General features: G+C 41.0%; 4 protein-coding genes and 2 long non-coding RNA genes across 6 annotated transcripts; 4 read left to right on the top strand and 2 right to left on the bottom strand.

Moving 5' to 3' along the window:
* The first annotated feature begins 5,315 nt into the window (after positions 1-5,315).
* LOC111232109 lies at positions 5,316-6,841 on the top strand. The gene is made up of 3 exons (XR_002665533.1): positions 5,316-5,406; positions 5,589-5,711; positions 6,779-6,841. It is a non-coding gene; the product is annotated as an uncharacterized LOC111232109 (long non-coding RNA).
* A 42-nt stretch (positions 6,842-6,883) lies between these two features.
* LOC111232087 (von Willebrand factor D and EGF domain-containing protein-like) lies at positions 6,884-11,022 on the top strand. Its single transcript, XM_022759441.1, has 8 exons — positions 6,884-6,901; positions 7,685-7,793; positions 8,437-8,565; positions 9,067-9,159; positions 9,768-9,863; positions 9,990-10,085; positions 10,349-10,444; positions 10,916-11,022. The coding sequence occupies exons 1-8, from the start codon at positions 6,884-6,886 to the stop codon at positions 11,020-11,022; spliced, it is 744 nt and encodes a 247-aa protein (XP_022615162.1).
* Positions 11,023-11,151: 129 nt separating this feature from the next.
* On the top strand, positions 11,152-12,274 carry LOC111232108. Its single transcript, XR_002665532.1, has 3 exons — positions 11,152-11,239; positions 11,777-11,893; positions 12,090-12,274. It is a non-coding gene; the product is annotated as an uncharacterized LOC111232108 (long non-coding RNA).
* An 81-nt stretch (positions 12,275-12,355) lies between these two features.
* LOC111232106 (cytochrome P450 2J6-like) lies at positions 12,356-16,748 on the bottom strand. The gene is made up of 9 exons (XM_022759464.1): positions 16,454-16,748; positions 16,010-16,172; positions 15,627-15,776; positions 15,351-15,511; positions 15,024-15,200; positions 14,463-14,610; positions 14,178-14,365; positions 13,950-14,091; positions 12,356-13,218 (listed from the first exon to the last, which is right to left on the bottom strand). The coding sequence occupies exons 1-9, from the start codon at positions 16,661-16,663 to the stop codon at positions 13,037-13,039; spliced, it is 1,521 nt and encodes a 506-aa protein (XP_022615185.1). The 5' UTR covers positions 16,664-16,748; the 3' UTR covers positions 12,356-13,036.
* Positions 16,749-17,890: 1,142 nt separating this feature from the next.
* Positions 17,891-22,232, bottom strand: LOC111232107 (cytochrome P450 2J6-like). Its single transcript, XM_022759465.1, has 9 exons — positions 21,950-22,232; positions 21,679-21,841; positions 21,155-21,304; positions 20,915-21,075; positions 20,590-20,763; positions 20,085-20,226; positions 19,638-19,825; positions 19,410-19,551; positions 17,891-18,943 (listed from the first exon to the last, which is right to left on the bottom strand). The coding sequence occupies exons 1-9, from the start codon at positions 22,151-22,153 to the stop codon at positions 18,768-18,770; spliced, it is 1,500 nt and encodes a 499-aa protein (XP_022615186.1). The 5' UTR covers positions 22,154-22,232; the 3' UTR covers positions 17,891-18,767.
* Positions 22,233-23,105: 873 nt separating this feature from the next.
* Positions 23,106-25,480, top strand: LOC111232166 (cytochrome b-c1 complex subunit 6, mitochondrial-like). The gene is made up of 4 exons (XM_022759553.1): positions 23,106-23,254; positions 23,577-23,612; positions 24,201-24,362; positions 25,241-25,480. Exons 1-4 carry the CDS (start codon positions 23,210-23,212, stop codon positions 25,271-25,273), a joined length of 276 nt encoding a protein of 91 aa, XP_022615274.1. The 5' UTR covers positions 23,106-23,209; the 3' UTR covers positions 25,274-25,480.
* The last annotated feature ends 1,196 nt before the right edge of the window (positions 25,481-26,676 follow it).

Below are 26,676 nucleotides of genomic sequence, written 5' to 3'. Positions count from 1 at the left end.
TGTATGTCCAGTGTGTCCAGTATGTTTCGTAATTTGCTGTAATGATTGCAAGATGAACTCTGTGACAGAAACCTGCAGTAATATGATGGAAGTTTGGCTTTGTGGATGAAAGCTTAATAAAGACAATGTATGGACCAAAGATGGCCAGCCAGCTCTGAAATACAAAGCACTATGATACATGAATGGTTTTAAAAGAAATGTGGACTATTCAGGAAGCCCAATTTGGGAAAAAAAACCTTCTAAATTAAACCTCCTAAAGGAAAGGTTATATATAGCCAAAAAAGAAGAGTTTGTCATTTGGTTGACCAACTGCTGCCACTGACAACGCTGTCACTCAGAGGTTTTTCCCATCAGGCAGGATGTAATAGGCTGGGTTTCCTCCGCTGTCTCCAACAAAAATGGAATGGCCCTGAAGGTATTCATTAGAGTCCACAAAAGTACATAAAATGACTATAAAATGCGCCACTTGGTTCACACAGCTTGATTGCTCCAAAGTCAAACGACTGGGCTCTGGGTCCAGAACACATTACTTTATATATATATATATATCCCACTTTCTCCCCAATCTCAAAGTGGTAGAAATGATTAACCAGCAGACCACAGAACCAAACTTCAAGGAGTTCTCGCCATGTGCTTTTTGGAGCTAAGTTAACTTTAATAACACTTTTGTGATCAGTTTTGCCTTTCCTCTTATGAATTTCCCTTGTGAATCTTGCTGACTGGTTTTTCACTTGCCTGTCAGGGTTGTTCGAAGCAGGGGCATCTCCCAGCAGCCTGCAGGCCTGTCTGCAGCAGCTCCTCTGCGGTGGTCTGGGATTTGTGGAATGGGAAGTTCAGAGTTCCTGAACAGGATGTGGAATCACCGCTGCAGCGTACAGCCCCACCACCTCCACCACCACCACCACCACACTACAGAGCTGGTTTGCGGCTGGGTGAATCCGCATCTGGAGAAGATTTTTTTTGTTGTTGTTGTGACATCTGGAAATCTATTTGTCTCTGCCTATCTTCTGGTGACCCGTGCGAGCATATCTATCCCGGGTAAGTCGGCTAAAACGAGTGTGTTAACTTTTACTCTGCTTGTGTGCCGCATCATTGCTCTCCATATCAGTCCCACTGCAGACTTTTTAGAGACGCTTTTTTGAGAGTTTCTTGTCGCAAACGTTTTCCATTAACATCGCTACTGAGTCTTAACTTTTCATGAATTACAATAACTTGACATCAGACTCAAAATTCAGCTCACTTTACCTAAAACATGAATACAGCTGCTCCAGCTGCTAAAGTCTCTTTTGTTCTGTGCACACAGCCCAGGGGGTTGATGTTAACTTAATAACAGGGTGCCCTTACCTCTCTGTTGTTTTGCCTGCCTAGACATGCACTGTATGGCTTGTGTTACTGCTGCACACAAATCATATGAGTATAATGCTACTATAAACTAGTACTTGTCCCATTCTGTCACTTCTCTCTTAACTTAAACATTATTGAATCATTGATCTGATTTTGTCTTGATGACAGCTCGGTAAACACACCTCCTCCTCTTCCTCCGTCTCCACAGATTCAGGTGATGACTCACCTCTGGACTCTTCTGTCAGCCCTGCTGCTGGTTTTTTCAGTGGCTGAACCTCTGAGCAGCCCTGAGGAAAATGAAGTCATGAAACACACAGAGGCCGAGTTCACCAAGAGACAGGTCAGTGGAAAGCCTCCGTGCTACTACAGAGATTCTGGTGTTCAGCTTGAGACATTACAAATGTCCTTACTGGGTGTGATTGCATAACTTAAACTCAATTTGTTGCTCTCTCTGGTTCACAATCAGGTGATTGAGAATGCAATCAGAAATCTCAGTGAACCTACACCAACCCACACACCCACCACATGTGAGGTTTTCTTTTTTTTTGGCTTTTCGTGCAATTTCTTTTGATTTGCCCTTCAGTTTCCCCAATAATAACCCCTTTCTTTCCCTCTGCATTAGCGGATCCCTTGACTACCACAGTCTCTCTGAGCTCCAGTGTTGTTCCTCAGTGTCCAGCAAACCAGGTGATGTTGGAGAGCAGCAATGGCTGTGGCTGTCCATCTGGCACGGTGAAGGTTGGTGACAACTGTACCTGCCCTGCAGGCTTCACTCTGGAGGGGGCCTCAGAGTGTAAAGGTGAGAGGGGACAGAAGCAGCAGCAGAAACCAGTGTTTAAAGGTGCTGTGTGTGTGTCTCACAGGAACATTAATAAAATCATTTCTGCATTCAATTTTAGAAATGAGTGTAATTACTTCATACAAATGAGGTGATTGAAGAATGGTGGGCAGCCTCTACTCCGCATTTTAAGCAATTTACTTTTTTTTTTTTTTTTACAGGAAGTCAGCAATGAGATATGCTGCAATTAGTGAAAGGGCAAATGAGAAATGACTTCCAATATGTTTATCATCGACAGGAAAGGAAAATATTTACTTAATGTCAGGGTGTTTTGGGAAATGTGATTTCAATATACAGAAAGTAATGCACCAGCAATGAGAGCATTTCATTTTATGATGCTATGCTAAATTTTATCCGTCAGTATACCTACCACATGTAGCAACATGTTTCCTATGCTTATGTGCATACAGTGATCTCAGTTTGATGCAGTATATCATTTTCGCTCTGTTCCACAGATGTTGATGAGTGTGAAGGAGGGGGGCCAGGACCATGTGGTCTCCATGCCAGCTGTACTAATACCCTCGGCTCTTACTCATGTAGCTGTCTCCGTGGTTACCTGATGGGTGCTGGAGGGTGCCAGGGTTCGTCAGCATCTGTGTGTGTGTGTGTGTGTGTGTGTGTGTGTGTGTGTGAGGCAGAGAGGATGTACTGCATTTGTGTGAGAGCATGTTGGAAGGAGAGTTTCAGAAATGATTATCTGTACCTTTCAGCCTATGTATCATGGTAGTAATTCATGTGTGATTTGTGGGTTTTTCCAGATATAGACGAGTGCGCTCTGGCTGCAGTGACGGGCCTGCAGGCCTGTCAGGGCGATGCTGAATGCAAGAACACCCCTGGTTCCTTCACATGCTCGTGCCCTGCGGGATATGTAATGGCCCTAAATGGACAAAGCTGTGTTGGTGAGGCTGATATTGACATATGTTGTGTATGACTATGGCATGTGGATGTGCAATGTGCTGTACATTCAGAGGACTTAGATTGAGGTAGCAGTGAGGTGTGTAGGGGGGTTGTTTTTTCTCTCAAACAACATAACAAGAATTGGAAAACACATTTAAAGCAGGGGTCTCCAACCTTTTTTTACTCTGAGAGCTACTTTGACAAAATAAAAGGGGGTGAGGGCTACTCGTGGTTTATATTACTGGTTACATTTAAACTCTCAAACTAATCTCCAAAACAAATCCGATGAATAAGATAATTTTACAAGTCATCAAATATCAATATCCAAAGTTCACATTTGGTTTGGAAAATCACGTCATGGTTCAGTCAAACCTGAACACACAGACACGACGACACCGTTGCAAATAAACGTCCATAAATCTGCTTAGACATCAGAGAAAAAAGAAGCTCCAAAGTAATCCACGGACAGTTGTCAATACAGCCAATGATGACATGACAAACAGGAACTTGAAATAGTTAATTCGGTACACTTCATTTTCCGAATGAAGTATGTATGGTAGGTCTGTGTATTTGATTTAGTTGCATTTGGAGTAGATTTACTGTGTGAGGTTGTGTCGTGTGAGACGCCTGTAGGAGACCCCTGATTTAAAGAATAGCAGGGCTGACTTAGATCAGAGCGCACACCAAAACTCTTCCCTACCTCAGCATACATTCAAACCAAATAATTAAGATAACAAAATGTAAAACAGCAATGTTCAAAAACATGTTTAACAAAGGTTGAGACGCAAAATAACCTTGAATTACTTGGAGAGGTTTAAAGGGTAATTATAGTGTGTGTGCCTCTGTGTCTTTGCCATAGTGAAGATTCCATACAAGACTGTCAAATGAAAGCTTCTTATTTGTTGGTTTCTTTCCACTGCAGATGTGGATGAATGCAGCTTTGAGGAGCAGTGTCGCCGTGAGCTGGGAAATGTGTGTGTGAACACCCCTGGCAGCTTTATATGCCAGTGCCAGCCGGGCTTCAGAGCCGAGGCCCCCGCCTGTGTTGGTGAGTCTGTCGTTGAGCCTGATCACAGCTGACCATAAGACAGATGTCCAGATTTAATCTGGTGTTATTTCTTCATTTTTCACTCAAGATTAGTAACTTGTGCTGACAGGAAGGAAGTCTTTGCAGGAATAGTGAGCTTCAATCTGCTCTTTGCTGCTTGCCTGCTTTGTTCCTCTTTGTTTTTGTTTCCCAACCCCCCTTTCACCTCTAAAACCTTATCCTCTAAAATCTTTTCTTTTTCTACACCTCTCTTCTGTCTTCTTTGTGACTCCTCTGCACCTCTGGTCTCTGGCCCGCTATAGGTCCTGTGTGTCCAGACTACACCGTGTGTCAAGGTATGGTGTGTTTTCCATGCTTAACTCATGCTGCTTGCCTAATCATCAGCAAAGTCCTTGGAAAAGGTCATTGTCATAGGACTTTCATTTTATAATGTTTTTTATCCATATTTTATTACTATTTCCACAATTACCATTTCCTCACAAAATTGCTGTCAGAAAGTAATGGAAGTGTCAAGTTGGACAAAGAGGAATAAAAGAAATGGGGAAAAGGAAATATTGTCTCATAATTAATTCAGCATCTTCTCATAGTGTTGTAGGGACACAATTTTACACCACTTATGCCTAATAAGGACTTGATTGAGGTTTGGTGATATGAGAATTCTTTGGTAACTCTATTGCTTGCAGTCAAATTAGGAGGCTTCATTACACAGATGACAGTTTTAAACAACAACAAAATGTTTCATTGCAAATGATCACAGAGTAATAGGTCAATAAAAAAGTCCTATACTGTATGTACCACTCTCTTTCTCTGTCCCAGATGTGGACGAATGTACGGAGAGTCCTGCGGTGTGTGATGGTCAGGGTGTGTGTGAGAACACACTAGGGAGCTATAAGTGTGTCTGCCGACCAGGTTACCGGGGAAACGGCACACACTGCGAAGGTAAGCAATTAGCGCTGACGTCGCTCCATGGGAAAACTCTGTTTCCTGTAGACGCTTCCGTGTGTGCGTGTGTTTTAATGCTTGCTGTTATGCCTTCCATTCAAATTATGCCGAGTGGCAGTGGCAACAATGTTTATTGAATAGAAATGAGCTGAGTTTTGGATTTGGATTTAAAAAAAGAAAAAGAAAATATATAGGGTGTGCCGTCTCCTTCCAGATGAGAATGAGTGTGCGTCGGGTGGTCACGGGTGTGATACCAACGCTCGGTGTGGCAACATCATTGGCTCGTATTTCTGCCAGTGCTACCAGGGCTTCAATGGAGATGGACACTCTTGTTTTGGTGGGTAATCAGTGTCTGTGTCCGTGTGTGTGTGTGTGTGTGTTTTTCCATAGTGCTTAGTAGCATTAAGTGTCCGCCAGTGATACTTGTGTCATAGAAACAAATACTCGGCGTGTGCCAGCAGCACTTGGGCACACAGCACTCACCAGACACCAGTCCTTTAGGATTGTCCTTGTTCACAGACGTTGATGAGTGTGCTGTGAACAACGGCCACTGTGAACACAACTGCACCAACGAGCCAGGAGGGTACAGCTGCCAGTGTGCCCCCGGATACCAGCTGGACCAGGGTGGACGCAACTGCACAGGTAAAACGCAGGTCAGGAGCAGCGTGTTGTTGCCACATCAAGCGGTGGCAGATGAAATAAGTGAACACAATGTTGACAATATCATCACCTATTAGAATTGATATAGCGAATTTCAAACAAACAGTGGCTTATTTACACAACTAGCAGATACACAGCAACATCATCATTCGCTTGGAGTCGTCTCTCTGGACACTGCTCTGTTTTTGGTCTCTACCGGTTCCTGTGGGAAATATCTGGCTCCTTAGTTGCTAAATGCCTTAGCCGTGCCCATCTGCTGCTTAGTGCCAGGCAGGTAGAGTACAGTGGCTTTTCAAGGCTTTTTCTCTGAAAACAGCTGCTGGCTGCAGCCGAAAACAACACTTTGAGAATGATGAGAGTGAAGTTAAGTTGCAGACCAGATAGTTAAACAATGAGCTGCAGATACAGCTGATAATTCTCTGTCACCACAAGTCACCCCTTTCACATTTTCACTCTACTTTGTGTATCTGATAGGTGAGGTATAACAAATGACTGTTGTAACTTGCCAGTGCAGTCCAAAACATTGTAAAAGTGGTAAATGGACTGCACTTATATTGTAGTTTTCTAACTTAACAGACAAAACACCAGTGGTGGCACATCTGCCATTCAAGATGCCAGCCTGCCCATGGGGATCAGCTTTGGTTTAGTGTCTTGCCCAGTGGCACATCGACATGTGGACAGCAGAGACATCATTGAATTACTTTTTCTGTGAAAGAATTCATAGACTGGCCTCCTGCTTACAAGATGAGCCCCACTCCCCAATTTACACTCAGGTAAAGGGGAGCTCAAAATCAGCCAGCAGCTTGTGAATAAGGGTCAGCAAGGGGATTGCCTCTCCTGGGAGCAGTGCATCACCCTCAAAGACCAGTGCCACCCTGATCCAAACAACTCACCTCTTTTTAACCCCACTCACCTGGTCCTCCAGGCTTGTTGAAACAAGTGCTGAAATGAATTGCAGATATTGTTTGGCTAACGTCTGAGTGAGCCCTTACACTGGGGCTGTGTTCGGTCACGACAAAAGACTTATATAAATGTCTCTGATCCCACAGATGTGGACGAGTGCTTAACACTGAATGGGACCTGTGAGCACGTTTGCATCAACACTCTTGGATCTTTCCAGTGCTCCTGCCGGCCCGGCTACCAGCTGCACATCGATGGCCACACCTGTGTGGGTCAGTCACTCGCCGACACTCATTCACTTCTCACTGCTGTTTAGCCACTGGCTTTCAGTCATTTAAACAGCATGTAGAAGAGGATAAGGCTGACATGAATATGCTATCTCACTGTCTCTTTTTTTTGTGTGTGTGTGTGTGTGTGTGTGTGTGCGCACACTCAGACATTGATGAATGTAAGCTCCAGAATGGTGGCTGCTCCCACACCTGCACCAACTCTCCAGGAGGACACACTTGCCACTGTCCTCCTCCTCTGCTGTTAGACACGGACAACCTCACCTGCAGCAGTATGTTCCTCATTACAGAGTTGACATTACATTATTTATTTGACATTATTATTATTATTATTATTATTATTATTATTAAATGTATATTTCTGTCAGATTTTTACTGATAATGATGTTAGAGTTGCAGCTTTTTAAAATGTAAAAACTCCACATGTAAAAGGCCAAATCGGTTTTTCATGGTTTTATTAATGTTTGTTTTCCAAATGTTACATTTCACCGTAGATATCACAGTTATGCTCTAGTAATATTTTTGCTTTAGGACTATTAAAGTCTGGGCATACCTTCTATATTACTGTACCTTTCTGTCTGATTATCAGATAACATTAAATAACAAATGTCTCTTTGAAAAAAAGTCACAATTTATAAGCTGGAATTCTGGGAATTTTTGGCATTTTTGCTTGATAAATGATAATTTGCCTCAAACATTGTTACGATCTGTAAATATTCAATGTTAAAATAATTCCCTTTCACCTGAAAAGATGTTACATCTTGTAAGCTGAGAAATGGCGGCTGCGACCACGTATGCACTGTGGGGGCTGAGGGCCACGTCCAGTGCAGCTGCCAAACAGGCTGGAAGCTGGGCGAGGACCTGAGGACCTGCGTGGGTGAGACTTCGTTTTCACTCCTCACACTGCCACCACCTTTGTTGATTTGATGCTCTGTTCTGGTGACGCTGTGGGCTCTGATTGGACAGTCAAAGGTTTATCCAAGAAATGAAGCTGTTTATTTGTGCATATCAGTATACTTTTAAAGGGATTCTGGGAGCAACTTATGTTACTTAATATGAGGTTATGCTGCAAAGTTTGATTGACTTTTTTAATTTTAAGTACAAAATTACTGAATTAAATTCCTTTAGACTTCACCATCTGTTTAAACAGCCATACAAAGCTTCTCAAAGTGTAATTTCACAAACATTTATTGTTTCAGTCTTTCAGATAAAATCAGTAAAGAGCTGGAAAGATTTGCCCAGATCTAATCAACTCCTGAAGGTGTTCGTAAACCGAAATCACATCAGTTGGGAAAAAAGGAAGTGCGGAAATTTGATTTGCTGCTAACGACTGATGAGTCTAAACAGTTCAGCTGTGGCCAAGTTTTCTTGGACGATAACCTTGTCGCAAACAGCCAAGTTTCTCTGGTCACTCAGCCCAGAAAGGAAATGAACAGACTGTCTCATAGATTGTTCCTGCTGTGTTTAAAATGTCGGCCTGTTTAACTGTCTCTCTCTCTCCCTCTCTGTGTTATCGTGAGATGTGAACGAGTGCGGCGACTTCACAAACGGGGGCTGTGAGCAGCTCTGTGTGAACCGTCCTGGTGGGTTTAACTGCACCTGCAGGGGAGGGTATGAAGTTCGAACTGATGACCTCACCAAGTGCCAGCGTGAGTCAAACAACATACATCTCGTGCAGTGATCATGATGCAGGCAACAGTATTGGTAAAAGGGACTTAGTTAAAAACATGAAATTATGCTGAATAACTTCTTGTCATGGTTTGATATGGCAGACACCTTTTGTTAGTTTTGTTTGGACTTTTTGCACTTCTTGTTTTATTTTGTAATCTGTTTCCTTGTGTGTCTCAGTGTTTTGCTTCCTGTCTTGGTCCTGTTTTCTGTGTGGTGATTGTCTGCCCCGCCCTAATGTGTTTCACCTGTGTTCAATCACCCTTGCCTCCCTTGTCTATATAGTCTTTGTGCTCCCCTTTGTCTGGGGCGGTTTTTCTGTTGTCTCTCTGTTTAGTTCTGGGTTTGTTCACGTCCTCGGTTCATGTTTATTATTTTGGTAAATAAACCTGTCTGCACCGTCTCCTGTGTGTTGGCTGCATTTGGGTCCAGCCCTTTACCCCTCAAACCCTTACATCCGTGACACTTCTCTGCTTTTCCAGCTGTGTGTGACCCTCCCTGTCAGAACTATGGAGTGTGTGTGGCCCCAAACAGCTGTGACTGTCCTCCAGGCTACCCTGGTGTTGGCTGCTCAGGTACGAACCTGCGCTGTTGTACATGGATAGCATTTACATTCTGGTAGGATTAGTGGTCTGTGGTGCACAGTGACTGTTGACAGCTTTGTTTTAAAAAAAAAAAGTCTGTTCACAGTTAGTGAGAGAAATATCGCTGCTTTAAGTATTATCTGACATTAAAACCATCATTGTGATGTACCATCATCACAACATGAAATATAACCCTTACCCACGGATAAGAATGGAGACAAAACATGGTATTAGTAACAGGTTTGAGATGATGAGCAGGGAGATGTTACTGGAGATGTTAAATTACTGCAGTGACCAAAAAAGGACGAGACTCTTATCTATGGATACATACCATATGTTTCATGTGATATTCAGGTAGGTTTGTGAATGTTCTACATAATATTAGTGTCCTGCTGACAGAATATTTGGTGGGAGAAGATTAAGCCTTGAAAGCCTTGAACAAGTAATCTGGAAGGTCTCACTGGAATATAATTTCATTTGTGTCTATGTCATATTGCAACTGAAACGCTGATTATAGTATCAGTATGGTGCAAATGCAAAACCTTACGTTGCTATGGGAAAATTGATGAATGAAATCCATGTTGGTTTGTGTGTCTCAGCTATGTGCTCCCCGCCCTGTGCCCATGGAGGTAGATGTATGCGCTGGAATATGTGTCTGTGTCCTCCCGGCTGGACCGGAGACGGCTGCCACACAGGTACATTTTCTTCACTCTACTAAGCTTATGAGTCTTGTTTTGTGCTCACCAACTCATACCTTTACCTTTGCATGACCATGTGCTGAGGTACTGTAAGCTTTATACATTGCTTTTCCTTTTTGTCAGCGGTGTGTGAGTTGCCCTGTGCTAATGGCGGTCGCTGTGTGGGGCCTGATAACTGCCAGTGTCCCTCCGACTACACCGGCCCCCAGTGCCTTTTGCGTGAGTAACAAAACTACCAGCACATCTGGCATCAGTTACACTAGGCAGGCAGGTACTTCTCGAGGGAAGCTAGAGGTCTGTCATTTCTACCTCCTGCACGGCAGTAGCACTGGCTGGTAAAATATAGGTTATACCATGATGGAAAAACAAAAATGCAACGAGGAAATCTGAAACCTGTGGACTGGACAACTACAGTATGTTACCCCCAAGTGTAGTTTTCCTACATAGACCCACCTCTATCTCTGTATGTGTGTGTTTTGTAGCCCTGTGCACTCCTGCCTGTCAAAACGGGGGAAGATGCGTGGATGTCAACAAATGCACATGTGTTGATGGATGGCAAGGAGCTCGATGCCAGATAGGTGAGATTGCACGCACTTCAGTGTCAGTACATCTGTCCATTGTTACATACAAAGATTTCAGTAAGCAAGCATTTTTATACACATCACTGATAAATCAATTAATTGACGCACAAGTCACAAGTAGACATAGCTTTATTTTAACAAGTCACAGGCCAGAAAGACTGGGAACTGCTGCCTTATGATATGCAGTTCAACAGTCAGCCAGTCAGTGGTGCTGTGTACAACTGTTAGTGCAGCACCATACATGCGGGTTACAAGTTCAGGCCTGTAAAAAAATATATATATATATATATATAGGTTGTAACTCTGAGGTTGAATGTTCCCTACTAAAATACCTGCAATAAATGCTCTGTGAATTTCAACCATAAACTTTACTGTGTGTTTGCTTTCTAACGTGTTGTGCTGCTGTAGAGATGAGCTGTGTTGAGCTGGATTACTGTTGACTACATCCCTGTTCTCTGTCTCCCTCAGAGCCTGTTCAGTGTCAGAAACCTTGTAAGAACGGTGGAGTGTGTGTGGGCCTCAACAGGTGCCGCTGTGCCAAAGGATTTACCGGAAGCCTCTGTGAAACAGGTTAGTCCGTGTGTGTGTGTGTGTGTGTGTGTGTGTGTGTGTGTGTGTCTGTGTGTGTGCAAGAGACCTTTGCCTTCACTTTGCATTAAGACTCTTGCTGTGTGCTGTGTCCGTAGCGGTGACCACCCCCTGCGTGCCGCCATGCAAACACGGCGCCACCTGCAGTCCTCACAACACCTGCACCTGTCCAGAGGGCACAGCAGGCCTACGCTGTGAGAGACTGTAAGTATGAAAAATAGCAGAACCAAAAACAGAGTCACAAATAACACCCATGTGAACTTCAGTTAGTGTTAACTGGGCTACCCATCATGCATTTGTCTGAGAATACATGAATCTTGCTACAATGCATTGGAACACATCCATTGTTTCCCTTAATGAGACGCATAGTTACAGTTACTAGCAACATGCAGTTAGTCGTGTGATGTTCTTTTATGGTGCTGTTACAAATGGCAAAGCCAAGTTTTCACAATAGTGGGAAATAAGTTGCTAAAAATGCCAAACGCGCCACACATAAATAGTGCCAAGATAATTATCATGTGAAACATCAGGGATTCTGCTTCATCATTTCTGTTTTTGTCTTGAGAGTGAAATGTCTTTCAAAACATCACTGCTGAACAGCTTCAGCTCTAACAAAAGTGACTCTTGTAAGGTGTAATCATTGCAATGCTATAATAACGTTTTCAACCTGCAGATACGATACAGAGTTGTCATGTAATTACAATACTGCTCCTTATTCTCATGGATGTGTTTGTGTCCAAGGACGTGCCCTGTGGTCACCACGGTGGTCAGTATGGCTCGAGCAGTGAGAAAGGCATTCAGGGAGAGTTATGTTGACCGCTGTGGACCCCTGGGAGTTCAGCTTTGCACTAAATACAGGTAAACTGTATATGCACTGTTTAATTAAATATATTAAACATGTCATAAAAGTATAGATAAATAGTTTTTCAAGGTCTTGGAAAACGGTGGCATAAGCAAATGTAACTTGTGTGTTACAGTAGCCTTTGTGGACCAAAATTTAAACATGTGAAAACAATGTGACAAAGTTGTGTCTGCTGGGTGGTTGTGTTTCCAGGATAAACCAGGCTCGCGTGTACCTGCAGGCCTACAGGGTGGGCTACAAAATCCAGTGTCCAGAGAGGAAGGGCAGATGAAGGCCTTGTCACAAGGAACCATCAGCCACCAACACAACCAACATTTTGGGCAACAGACAACAAGTGAAATGAGACTGAAAATGAGATGAAACTTAATCAGTGTGAGGGCGATGTGGCCTCTGGGCAGTTTCACCCTGAAATCAAGCCTCTGTGTTGAAATGAAAAGTGGACTTGATTGTATCATAAAGGATGTTTATTTGGTTTGTATGTCGACAATGATCTTTATCTTAGTTTTGTACACAATCATGCTGTTTACATTTCATGAGAAATATTCCTTAGTATATGAAATGTACAATGGATTCAATATTTGCAATGTTTGTATATGTAAGTTGAAAGTTGTTAAATTTGACATTGATTATCTTTTTACGAAATGGCATCAATATTGTTTTGGTAAAGATTTCTACAGTCTGTGAACTGACTGTCAGTGAAAGGTCGTACTTTAAGAGTTGACTTTAGGGACCATCCATAAAGATAAACTGTCACACAAACACACTTACATGTTTTTGAAGTTAACAACTTAGACTTCAAACTAGAATTGCTGTGTGAATGACAGAGCTTAGATAACCATCTCACAGAACAACTTACAATAGCAGTACTTTTGTGCATTAGTTTCAGAATCAACTGACATGAAAGAACTGCAGAATTACAGCTATATTATATTCTTATCACCATGTAGTACTGATGTCGGCCCTCTTCAAATCTGTGTTGGTCAGCTTGCTGTTGACTACTACTGCCCCCGAGTGGCCAAACATATCTCTGCAGCTCTAAGATGAACACTAGGCCACAAATAAAACCATGACACTTCACTCAGTTTAATGAATCTGAATACATCTAAGAAATGACGGAAAGCTTGTATGTGTGGGGGGTATCACACTTCGCGTAGTGTGGCACAGATTTCATATTCGCGGGGGGAAAGAATGACGCTAATGCGGGGCTCTAGCTGAGGTTCCACCCCGGGTGGCATGGAGAAGGTGAAGCGCTGCATTAAAGACGTGAAGAAGAGGAAGAGCTCCATCCTGGCCAGTTTCTCCCCAAGACAAATCCGCTTGCCTGCAGCAAAAATACACCACAACAATTTAACAGAGGAAAGTCGATACATAAGTAAAATAATCAAGTTTTATAATACAATTTATCTTCTGAGTGTGACACATCTCCGTGCTACCTAGACACAACAGTTTCCTCTTGTGGCAACAGGTTTTTGTACTCAAAGGGAAACTCTGCTACTACTGCATATGTGAAAAACTTGTGTAAAAACTTCAACATGAGTTGGCGTTGACAACTAAAACAGATTTGGTGATATGGAGTTAGGCAGGAAGAACTGTTGTTAATGTTAATTTCTGCCTGCAGCTAACGGCTCAAGGCTACATTAGCCAGTACTAGCATAACACAACAAAATCTTTAGCCAAACTGATAACGGTGGAGTTGCATTGTGGGTAATGCAGGTTTTGACGGAAAGAAAAAAGACAATATCTCAATCTAATGCTAAATTGAGTACTCCTTAAAATGTCTGGCCATACTGTATTTTGGTCCCAGTTTATCTTACTCAGTGACATAAGTGTTAATTCAAGAGGCGACACTACAGGGCTAAATGGGGATTTGTGAAACCAATTCTACTGAATATTCATCTGGTCATATTTGCTCCATAATTCTGTTCTCAATATATTTTTTTTAAATAATGCATTTCTTTGAGGGATGCCAGTGTAAAGTCAGTCAAACAAACTTTGGATAAAAAACCAGAAGGAATTCAAATGATATGTCCTGTAATCTGTACATGTACTTACCAGCAGAGAAAGGGATGAAAGCAGCTCTCTTCACAAATTTGCCCTCCTCATTTAAAAAGTGTCCTGGATTAAAGGAGTAGGGTGTTTCCCACTGGTCCTTCTCAAATAGCACCGAGGTCAAATTGGGAATTATTATAACACCCTGAAAATAGAATTGTAATACCTGAGTTTATTGAGGAGCAGGTGTATATGTGTTGAAACAAGATAAAACATATAATGAGAAATGACCTTTGGGATTGTGTAGCCTCCCAGTTGGACGTCTCTGCTGACGATATGAGGCAGGCTGAGAGGAACTATGTTCCCCATCCTCTGGATCTCGTGGATGACAGCTACAGTGTAGGGCAGGTTAGCACGGTCCTCCATGGATGGCTGTCTGGACTGTCCAATCACTCTGTCTATCTCAGCCTGCACTTTTTCTGTGCAACATGACAGCAGAAAAGGGGAACAATGAATTAGTCACTTACAGAAACATCAAGACTTACGTAGGTTGGCACAAATGACTTCTTGTCCTACCCTGAATCTCGGTGTACTTTGCCATGTAGAGGAAAGCCCAGCGCAGGGTGGTGGATGTCGTCTCAGTACCAGCCCCAAACAGATCAAATGAACACATCACCAAGTTATCCTCATGAAAACCAGCATCCACCTCATCATCCTTCTTCATCTAATGGGGAACATTTTACAAAATAGACATTGCCTACATGTAAAATGTGCCTTTTTTGTTTGAATATTTAACTTTTGTGGAACATATAGGCAGGGTTAGAAATTGATTATTAAACTATTAATTGCAGGACTATCATTAATACAAGTGAGCTTTTGTCATTTGAAATTAAAAATTGTACTTTTCACTTCAATAGATCAGACAATCATTTGATTTCAAATAACATTTGATTTCAAATAATATACTATGAAATAAACTAACTATTAAAGGAACTCTGAGAAAGCTTTTCATATATAATATTTAAACTGTGTGTAATATGGGATTAAGGCATAAAACATTGCTTGAAAATTACTTAGAGCAAAAAATCCATCATCAAAAGAATTGCCAATTTATTTGCTTGTAGTTCGTCCACCCACCCTCTGAATCTCACTCAGGTAACAGTCGATATAGTCTCTGGGCTCAGACGGGTCCCAGTCTTCCTTGTGCTGATCGACTTCTGTTTTCATTAACTCTATTATTTCACCATAGGTTTTTTGAAGAGTGTGGTGGGGGCCTGGCAAACGTCTCATCAGCACGGGAAAAGCGTTGTACAGCTGTCAATACAAACAAGAAGACTGAAAGTAAGACTACTAACAAGAGCAAAATCTGTTTCTAGAAGCAAAATGGTCCATCACAAGATCAATGAATCAACCAAGAGTACAAATCAAAATGCTTCCATTTATACTGAAGCTTTCATATAGTACCTGTGACCAAATGGAGCCTTCAATTTGGGTCCCTCTGTCAATCAAATTCATCATTTTCAGAAACTTCTCATCACTGTACTCATAGCGATGACCAAAAATCAGGGAGCAGATGATGTTGGAAACAGCTTTGTTGATGATGAAGTGTGGATTGAAAGGTTTGCCTGAGGAAGTGATCGCATGTTAAACATATCAAGACTCAAAATTGCACTTTTGACTTCAAACTTTTGACTTTACTGCATCTCTGAATTTGGAGATTTTGTGCATTAGCTTCCCTACCTTTATGATTTGCAATTTCTTTGGACAAGTAAATAAATTCATCCAATATAGAAAATTCCAGGGATTTCTTGCCAACTCCAAAGTATTTGAGAGTGAAGAGGGCAAATCGTCTTTGCTGTTTCCACATATGTCCATTAGTAAAAATAATACCTGAGGAGACAAATGGAATTTAGACTCAGCTTGTGACATAAATGAGTTCACAGAGTTCAAAACTCTAGGTCATTAGCAATGCTAGTGCATCACTTTTATAAAATCAGTACCCATTCTGATTTTACATTTCAATAAAAAAACTTATTGTTTATAGAAACTGTGTATGTACAGCGTCAGCCCTCGTGATGGGAGTATATTATCTTCAATCTACAAGGTTAGAAATAAACCTTTACCCAGTTCAGGGAGCACATCAACATGGATTGGAAATATTGGGCGGTCAGCCAGGATGTCTCCTTTTGTGAGAAGACCCTCCTGCAGGGCGTTGAGGCCATTCAATACCACCGTCCATGAGCGCCCCATTTTGAGGCTGTACACATTTCCATACGTCTCTGTTAACTGCCATAAGAACAACACAAAATAGTCACAAAAAAATTGTAAGATTTAGTTGAGGTTTTTAATTACTTACCTTTCTGTGACAAATAGGCAATTAGGATTTGACAAGACAATATTGACGCCTCCCTGTGAGTGTTATTATATTATAGGATAATCATCACTAGTGTATTAAACTGTAAATATAGTTTTACTGTTGTAGATAGTCAAAGTGGAGCTAATGTCATATATATATTCATAATAATATATTCATCTGAAGATAAATGTATGCATTATCTGAATTCTACCTTAGTCAGTTCTCTGTAGGCATTGTTGAAGTCCAAAGAGAACATGTTCCCCACAAGAGGAAATGCCGTGGGTCCTGGTGGAAAGTTGCTGGGCCGACGGTTCCTTAGATACTCTGCTGTCACCAAGAAGACCAGAGTGAAGACGATCAGACCGCGGCTGTCCAGCCACAGCCACGCAGAGGAAACAGACACACCAGAGAGTTGATCCATTCTCTCAACCTGCTGCCTCAGGGCATATCACAGGTGTAATAAAAGCACAGACGTCAATTCAGTAAACTCTGTGATCTACAGTGGGGTTTTTGGCTGAGCTGTGACCTCCTGTTCAAACAAGAGTGTTTCTGAGTAGGCCTATTATATCAGTGAAAGTGGGTGGAGGGCCATTGTCACTGTAAGGTGAAACACTTGTATCTCCTGAATGAAAACTTCTCAGGAAGATTTCAGAAACAAGCTTGCTCACAGATTGTCTCCAATTGCATTTGTGAGTTCACCAGGAATTTTTCTTTTTTATTATAACCTTAAAAGCACGTCCATCAAGTAGTTGATGTGTCATCTAACAGTTATATAATCATTTACAGCCTATTTATCCACGAGTTACAAGGTCTTTGCATGGCAGCAGCTTCATCTCTGGCCTAGTTCATGTACATTCATTGTTAAAAATCACAATTCATGTCATTTTAAGGTATTTTAATCTAATCTTAACATTGAATGTACAAAATATTTGATGCGCACATTATAGATATTTTCTGTAAAGACTGACATCCATACTCCCCCTGGGCCATAAGGAAAGGTTTAACTATAGCAGTTTTAAAACTAGTAGGGACAGTGCCAGTGGTCAGTCATACAGTAACAATGTTCTGCACTGAAGGTCCAAAACTGGCCAGAGGTCATTGGAGAGATTAGCTAGTAGAGGGCCAAGGAGGCGGATGGTGGGTTTAGAAGACAACACCAGATTAGACAATGACTCAAAAGATATAATCTTAAATTTTGTTCAAGTGGCTAAGAGACGGCTGCTTTTGAGTAAGTTTGTTGACAGTGTCAAAAAGAAATCTAGGATTGTGTTTATTGTTACTGATTTGCTTGTGTATAAAGTATTTCTGATTATCATATATTTAATCATTAGCAGCATTTTAAAGATTTTAGATTGATTACACATAAAAATTGAGTTGTAGCGACTTTTCTCTTCTTTGATGATTAAAATGAAGTTAAGTATGTACTGTTGAGTCCACTATTATTTCGCAGCAAAACTGGACTCGCGTGTTCGTTTGATGAAGTATGCAGGACACAGATTTGAAGTTCAACACGTCTAATTTATTAAAAGTATAGCCAAGCATAGAAGTTTGAGATTGCTTACAGAGCTCTGGACTCACCCTGCTCTCGTCTCGTCTAAGCAGAGTGCAGCACCTCCTTGTTTCAGACATTTATTCTTATACACACAATCTCCGTATAACCGGGTCACTCCGCCTCTTTTCTCCTCTCACCACTCTGACCTGAACATGTTATCTAAACATGTCATACTTGTACTTTCTTGTCGGTCCCTGTACATTATTCTGCAATCTCAAACGGCATTCAGTGTCACAATGTTCATAAACAATCATAATCATCAGTTTAAGGCTGATTTGCCTTTTTAATCATACAATGCATACAGTAGTAAAGATAACATATCCCTTCAGTACTTATTGTCATTGCAAATTATTTCAAGCTGGTTCAACTAAAAAACATAAGCCATAGGAATGTGAGACTTAGTACAAAGACAACATGCTGCATCCAATGACTTTGTTAAATTAGTTAAAGAGTACAGGGGTAAGACCTGGATTTGATGCTCGAAACAAGCATGACTTAATTCAACACGTATTAAAGACACAGTAGATTTCCATCAGGAACATTTTACTAAAACAACAAAACAGAGTTTTCACTCTGAAAAATATGCTGACAGTGTTTCTTAGACTTAGAGATATTAAGTCATAATCAAATAAATCTCATTCACTTACCTAGTTTGAATTTCATTTTTTATCAGTGAACAAAGAAATTGGAGTTGAAATTACTAACAATTGCAAGCCACAGGAGTTACCTATGTTATTGTGTCACCGCAACTCATTACAATTATGTTTACGATTCAAAAAGTTTAACTAAATCACTAAATCACTATCCCACAACAATGCATTTAGTTATGTAATGGTAAAAAAGTGCACTGAATGACTTTTTAGAGTGCATTTTGATGTATTCTCTAAACCCTGGAGCAGTAATAAAATCAGAAGTGGTGACAACAAGGAAAAAGGTTATTGCTTTTTGTCGTACTTTTTTTTGTGTCAGAGTGTTAGCGTGATGTTGCACAGATTTCATATTGATGCGGTGCCAGGGTGATGCCAAGACGGTAGTCCAACACAGGCTTCACCCCAGCAGGCATAGAGAAGGTGAAGTGCTGCATGAAAGAGGTGAAGAAGAGGAAAAGCTCCATTCTGGCCAGGTTCTCCCCGAGACACACCCGTTTACCTGAGACAGGAAAACAGTGGTAGTCATTCTCATAAGGCCTTCATAGGAAATAGATATGTTAATTGTTTTGGTTACCATTCAAAATTTTGTCCTGATTTCATTGCTAGAGGAAAGGTCAGAGGGTCACCAAGGTCTTTAGTCAAACATCACTATTGACAGAAATAATGATCAGCACTTCCTAGTCATCATCTTTTCAACCCCTCCCTCTTGGTGTGTCTTGGAAATACTTTATGAGAAAAACTGATTATTTTCACTGCAAAACCAAAACAAACCCCACCAGTCAGTAAATTTCTGGAATGCATGATCTGTGACACTCATCACAAAAAGGGCCAGGTTATGATCCCTGGCCTCCTTCCTATCCATGTTCTCTACACCCTAGGGTCCCAGGGTATGCTGGGACAGGCCACAGGTTCCTGAATAACCAAGTATGGATAGTAATAAAACAACATATAGTGTTGCTGCTCACCTGCAGAGAAAGGAATGAAAGCGGCTCGCTTCACAAATTTGCCCTCTTTGTTTAGGAAGTGTCCTGGATTAAAGGTATTGGGCGTCTCCCACTCGTTCTTGTCCAACAGCACCGAGGTCAAATTGGGAATAATTGTAACACCCTGGTGACAGTTCATAAATACATAACATGAAAATATGACATAAAACTACTTTTTTTGTTCTTTTACTACACTAATGGAGAAATGACCTTTGGGACTGTGTAGCCTCCCAGCTGGATCTCTCTGCTGGTGGAATGAGGCAGGCTGAGAGGAGCTATGTTGCCCATCCTCTGGACCTCGTGGATGACAGCGTCGGTGTAGGGCAGGTTAGCACGGTCCTCCATGGATGGCTGTCTGGACTGTCCAATCACTCTGTTTATCTCAGCCTGCACTTTTTCTGTGCAACAGGAGGGAAACTGACATTTGAACCGGTAATAAGAGGATATACAGTATTATTTTTACATGTAGATGTTTGTTGCACAGAGTTATTCATTACAGCATTTGTGAAGGACACTAGTGATTGCACAACACAGTATATGTCAGCTTGGAATACAAGTAGTAACATTATTTATCTAGGTCAATAAGTGTGAACTTGAGACACTCTAGTTGAATTTCTACATCAGCAAAATTACCATGGGCTTTGTCAGTGCTCTTACCTTGGATCTCAGGGTACTTTGCCATGTAGAGGAATGCCCAGCGCATGGTGGTGGATGTGGTCTCCGAGCCAGCCACAAACAGATCGAGGACACTTATAACTAGGCTTTCCTCATCAAAACTATTGTCAGCTTGCCCCTTATTCTGAGAATAAATTCAAATACATGCTGCAATATAACTCAGATTGACTAGATGTCAGTGGTATTGCAGACATTCAAACTCTTTTATGATGGCAGCTTTGCTTTTAACATTATTGAGGGAGAGTCAAATCAAAAAGAGGTGTACTCCGTTGGAGGTAAGAGTTTAAAAGATAGTGATATAAGGCAGAGACCATGGCAAAAGTGCATATCTGGTCTTTGCACTTTTCACCACATGCCAATCAGGAGTGGTGCCACAGTGAAACGTCATGGATAGTTGTGACATATGCGTCAAAAAACAAATATACAAAAGCTTCAAAAGCAACACAATATAAGCGATACAACTCAACTATCTAGTGCCAATCTCCACCTGAATCTCAGTAAGGAAGCAATCAATGTAGTCTCTTTGGTCGGAGGGATCCCAGTTCTGTTTGTGCTCTTTAAGCTCGGCTTTAATGAAGTCCTTTACATCATTCCAGATGTGCCTGCATCTCTGATGTGGCCCTGGCAAACATCTCATCAGCTGAGGGAATGAGTTGTAGAGCTGCCAAGAAGAGTCAGTTGGAACAACAACTTACAAATCAGACATTTCAGTGAAATTGTTCTATATGAGTGATAAACTGTTTCACAATGAGGCATGTGTTGATCAACAATAGTACACAGCCATTTTGATCAGTAAATTTAAAATGGAGTACCTGTGCCCAAATGCTGCCTTCAATGTAGAGAACTTCATCAAAGCTCCTCATCAGTTTCATGAACTTCTCATTACCGTACTCGAAGCGATGACCAAAAACCAGGGAGGAGATGACGTTGGAAACAGCGTTGTTCATGATGAGGTGTGGATTGAATGGCTTGTCTTCAACATTGAAAAGGGAATGTTATGTAAATTTTGCATTTGTTCATTATAAACATGTCACTGTGTGTGAACCATTCACCTTTATTGCCTCTGAATTCTTTTGCACAGTGTGTGAATTCATCCAGGATGACAGGTTCAAGTGACCTCTTGCCAAGTCCAAAATATCTGAGGGTTGAAAGTGCAAAACGCCTCTGCTCCTTCCAGATGCTCCCATTACTGAAAATTACACCTGATGGGAAATACACAGTGTGGAACAAACATCTCAAGTTTAAGAATTGGACTCTTCATTTTTAGCACTTTAGCAAAAAAATTGTAGGATAAAAATATATTAGCAATTGTTTGTAAAGTAACAGGAAAAAGCAGAAGAGAATCACTAAGGAGTGGATGTAAATGGACAAAAGCTCATGAAAAGCTGTGAAAAATATATACATATATAAAAATAACACAAACTATAATGAATGAAGACTGTAATTTCTGTAACAATGAATGATTGGGGAAAAAGTAAAATGTATCATATAAAATATTCACTTTACTTTCCTGTATTCACAGGCATCACATTAATAGTGAGTTTAAAATTTTGAATACACAATCTTTGTGTCTTACCTAGTCCACAGGCTATGTCGTCCTGCAGAGGTAATTCTGGGCGGTCGACCAAGCTATCTCCCTGCGTTACTAGAGCATCTTTCAGAACCTCGAAACTGTTTAACACCACCATCCATTTCTGGCCCATTCTCAGGCTATACACATTTCCATATTTCCCCGCTATCTGTGAGAAGGTTCAAGAGACAAGGGATAATGCTTGACATAACAGATGAGTCCTATTAGTAGACCTGTTGCATTTTTAATGGTACACTTTTGACACTGGTTTAGCTACCTCTGTCAAGATCTCATGAGTCTTGGTCTGGTCCACACTGAATATGTTGCCCACAAGAGGTAATGCCCAGGGACCTGGAGGGAAGTTGGCCGGCCGACGGCTCTTAATATAATCTGCAGTGAGGATGAAAACTGCCGTGAAGAGCAGCAGACCTTTGAAATCCAAGTTAACATAGGATCCAATTACAGAAAAGACCGAATCCATTCTGCAAACAAGAGGTCAAAACTGTATAACTGTGCTTTCTTTGCCCTCCTCTTCTGTGTGACAAAAGGCTGATGCTGTGTTGACAGTGGTCAGTAATAGCACCCTTCTCTCTCCTGTGAGTGAGAAGCTTGCTCTTATTGGCTCTTGGCAACATATCTACCAGCTGCACTGGACTCTAACCTCTTTTCAAGGGAAACTGATATCAAGCACTGTTAATCAATAACCATAAAATATTCAAGGTATGGAATGTAATTTGTTGTATAGTGTGAATAAAGGAAAGTGTGATCTTGTCCGATATAAGACAAAAAAAGACAGCTAAATTAAAATGACCTGATACCAACAAGCTTTTGGGAGCAATTGTGGTTCAGTGTCCAAAGACATTTTGACATGTGAACCACCAACCCTGTGATTACTGGATAGCCAGCTCTGCCTGCTGGGCCACAACTGGTTGCTAAAAGGACAAAAGTAGACTTACAAGGACAGTGGTATAGGCCTACTTCACACTGTATTTTCAACTTAGTGTATCATTCCTGCTGCTGTTGTAGTACTACTTTTCAACACATGATAGCAGTATAGATATCCATCAATTTGGCCGAGAGGAAGTAGACGATTCTGACTTTAAAATAAAATACATTTATTTGCTTGATTATAAAACAAGAAAAGTAACAACTTGGAAAATTGTTGCTGAGTCAGTGGAAGGGTAAATATAAAGGAAAACCTTTTCTTTCATAGTCTCCACGATTTATTCTATCATCTGCTTTGCCTCTGGACAATGTTTAAAGTAGCACGAAGTGGTTATATCACCACATTAATTGAGCCATTTTTATGGCTCAGGTCTGAATAAAAAAAAAGATCGACAGTTTTCAATGATCATGTACTCAATGAATATAACGGAAACCGAGTTGTCAAAAGGGAGGTTTTGTTGTGAAAGTTTTGCTGTGGTGACCGGAAACAGTGCGGTTTGTTCTCGCTGACTTGTTAGCTCGTGTGACCTGTGGTGTCCTCCAACAGTCGAGATTTGACAGCCGGTCAACTAAGGACAAAAGCACCAAAATCATGGTTTTCGAAGAGAAGATGATCATGAACGGAGAACCCGAGGATGTAAGTAGCTTTTATAGATTTAAGCCAGTTCTGCGATGCCAGTAACTTTTGTTTTTTTCAGCTAGCAAGCTAACACAACACGGCTAACTGAGCTACATCATTACCTAGCTTATGTTAGCATTAGCCGACGTAAACGTTCCCATCGTCATTGGGAAATATGATGTGCTAATGCATGCAACTCGATTAAAACGCAGCCCTAATTCATAGTCTGTGATGTTGGTTTGCCAGCTGTTGGTGTATTTTTGACGAAAAAGATAGCTAACAACTGTGTAATGGCTGTAGTGAATGATGTAACTGAATTGGTCGTGTCTGTCTGTTCCAGGAGGAAGAAGAGGAGGAAGAGGAGGAAGACATGGTGGTATGTTCATCAAAATATGTTAACTGTTTCTCTCTGTCGCACTTTTTACTGAACATATCTAATTGTCAGTTGAGAAAACGGGAATTTAATTTGAAAATGCTTGACAAAAAGACACTCCTCTACATGACTGGGCAACCAGAGGTGGGGTCATTAAAGGTTTTCTTCATTGCCAGGCCTTCCTCTAGGGTCATCTATAAATACATGAGGTATTTTCTCCCTCTTCATTTAAAAGAAACCTCAAAACTCAAAGCCATTGTAACCCCCTTTATTAACTGCTTGTCTCCAAACACAGTTTTGATACATAATATGTTAGAGGTGTCTGTAGTTGTGTGTGTGTGTCTTTGTGGATAAAGGGAGTTAACCCCTCAGAATTCACCTGCACACTCCTACTCTCAGTTGCCAGTTTATTGTATACAACTTCTATGGTCACTTTGGTTGTTTTGGTTGAGATTTTTTCAATATTAAGATTACCCTGGCTGATACTCATTGGGCAACAGATTGTAGTTCCGATCATCTACTGAATGAGTGTTTCCTATTGAAGGACACAGTTTAAGGTACATATAATGAATGCTGCGTATTCTGTTCCAGGATCCTCTTGAAACGGTGCGACAGAAGTGTGCAGAGACAGAGCACTGCGTCCACACTCAGGCACGCCTGGAGCAGTGTGAGACCAGAGTTGGGTCTCGGTCTGCGACAGAAGAGGATTGCACCGAGGAGCTGTTTGACTTCCTGCATGCTCGGGACCACTGTGTAAGTGTGAATGCAATAAGTAAGCAAATCCACCCCAAAGCAGCCAAAATTTGTGAGTACTTAATTAGCTAGTCATGTAACAGCTTGGCTAGCACTAGTTTTGTCAAAATTAATAGTTTAATGTGTTACTTTCAAATAGCATATGATTCATGTTCTTTTGGCAAACTGAAATGAACTGGTAGATGGTGCCGATTAATTATAAACAGCTGACTCGAAATACAAAGTTGAATTTATACAAATAAATCTCCTTTACAACAGGTGGGGTTATTTCATAGTCATTACAGAATTTTCCACAGCTGTCCTTTTTATTTATATGCAATACATACAGCAGTGCCGCTCAAGGTTGATCGTGCTTTTCATTTTAAGGATAGATCTTCACGGACTTCAGGATAAATTGCCTCCCTGTATCATAGAAATAATAAATGGTCTTTACAAAATTGTCCAAAATTAGCAAGTAAGACTTCAGTGCTCACAGATGGCCTTACTATAGAAGACATTAACTTCCAGCAACATGCAGCAGCAGTGAGCACCTTTTCCTCTAATTACCAAAAGGTTTTATTGAAATACAAGCTACTTCATCCATTTCCACTGTCTTTTTTATTTGACAGTATATACTTACGGTACAGAAAGGTCATATTGTACTGTAAGACTATCAAAATACTACATTAAAATAACATTGGTTTTGCATGTCCTTCACACATGAACAGTTTAGTATTTCTCTCACTAACTTCAGCTGGGGCATATCCGTGACCTTCATGTTACAAGTAGTAACTTTTAACTTAAGTGACATGAACTATTTAAGGCTCTTCAAATTACTTTACCTTGCACTGTGTGTAGTTGTTTTCATTAATGAATAACCTCTTATGTCCTCTCTCTAGGTGGCACACAAACTGTTCCATTCTGTCAAATGAAATCCCTCCTGATTGTTGAAGATGACATTCTTCAAATATTGTGTTATGAGGAGAACATGGTTTTTAAATACATCCATTTGTGGATCTGCTGTATGTTGTAACTTTAAATGTATACTAAAATGTATCTGCCCATGTGAAGAAACTTGAAGTATTTAACAAGGTACTCTGAGTCAACATTTCATTAAAGTGGCTGGCTTGAAAACCTTACCCTGTGTCACGAGTTTATTGTATGACTACAGACAGGTGACAAACTAAAGGAAAAACCTGAATAAATGAGTGAACAAACATAACAAATGCAGATAACTGTGATGCTCGTGCATTAGTATGATACATAAGGAAAAACAAGGGCAAGTGTTCCTCAGATGACTGAATATGCTAATGCAGGATGTAATCAAACTGTCAACAATTAGTGAGTGAATGAGTGAAATAATAGGGTTGCAGCGCATACACCCCTCATTACAAAGATCAATACACATTTGAGTGTTTTGTGGCACAAAAACAATAGACACTGGTCCACAGATGTGGGGAAAAAAGTGATATGGTCAGATCAGATGAGTCATCCTTCACCCTATTCTCAATGAGTGGGCAAGTGTACGTGTGGTGAATACCAAGAAAACAGTACCAGGCCTGAATGAGAGGATTCACTGGCTTTGCTTTGCAATCAGGGTTGTGAGGGAAATTCTCTGTATCATGAAAAGACAGAATAACTAATTCTCCTTTTTTATTTTTTTCCTTACCAAAACTTTCTTGGATCTTGCATATCACAAAACATTTCCCACTAAATGTTTTCCTATCAATGTCTACTAACAAACCAATTCAGTACATGATGAAAACACACCTTAATCATAATTTTCTTCACAGGGTCATTTTGCAGGCATGGTCTGGGTCAACTTGTCTCCTTATAGGGAAGCATCACTGCAAAGTTCTGAGTGATCACCTTCATCCTATGATGAAACATTTCTATCCTGATGGGAGGTCATGATGTTAGTTAACAACAACATACACAAAACACAAAAAAACATCTTTGGTCTGTAAAATTCATGCAGATTGCTGTTGCTGTTAGGTCTACACAGGCAATCCAAGGAGGGAAGCTGTTTCATCTTCACCAAAAAACAGAATTTGCCCTGCCTGTTACAGAAATTACAGTCTTCATCTAGGACGAAGGACACAATGATGTGACTTTAAAAATGAACACAACTGATCCAAGTGTTGCTGCAGTGTTGTAGGGTCTGTTCCCTACTTTCTGCATCTCGTTACTTTGAGGCGTGGCCTTGACTTGTTCCTCTGAAGTTAACCTGTTCCGGGGCAGGGCATTGCAGGAGTTCAGTTTGAGTTACCATGGTGATTTACTCCGGAAAAGAAGTGAACCACCGGTCAAACCTGAAGTTACCTCGCTAACCTCT

This window comes from Seriola dumerili, unplaced genomic scaffold, assembly GCF_002260705.1.
Source record: "Seriola dumerili isolate Sdu_G_001 unplaced genomic scaffold, Sdu_1.0 BDQW01000322.1, whole genome shotgun sequence".
Lineage (NCBI taxonomy): Eukaryota > Metazoa > Chordata > Actinopteri > Carangiformes > Carangidae > Seriola > Seriola dumerili.
The sequence above is the reverse complement of the archived record's forward strand: the minus strand, read 5'-3'. Positions and strand labels throughout refer to the sequence as shown.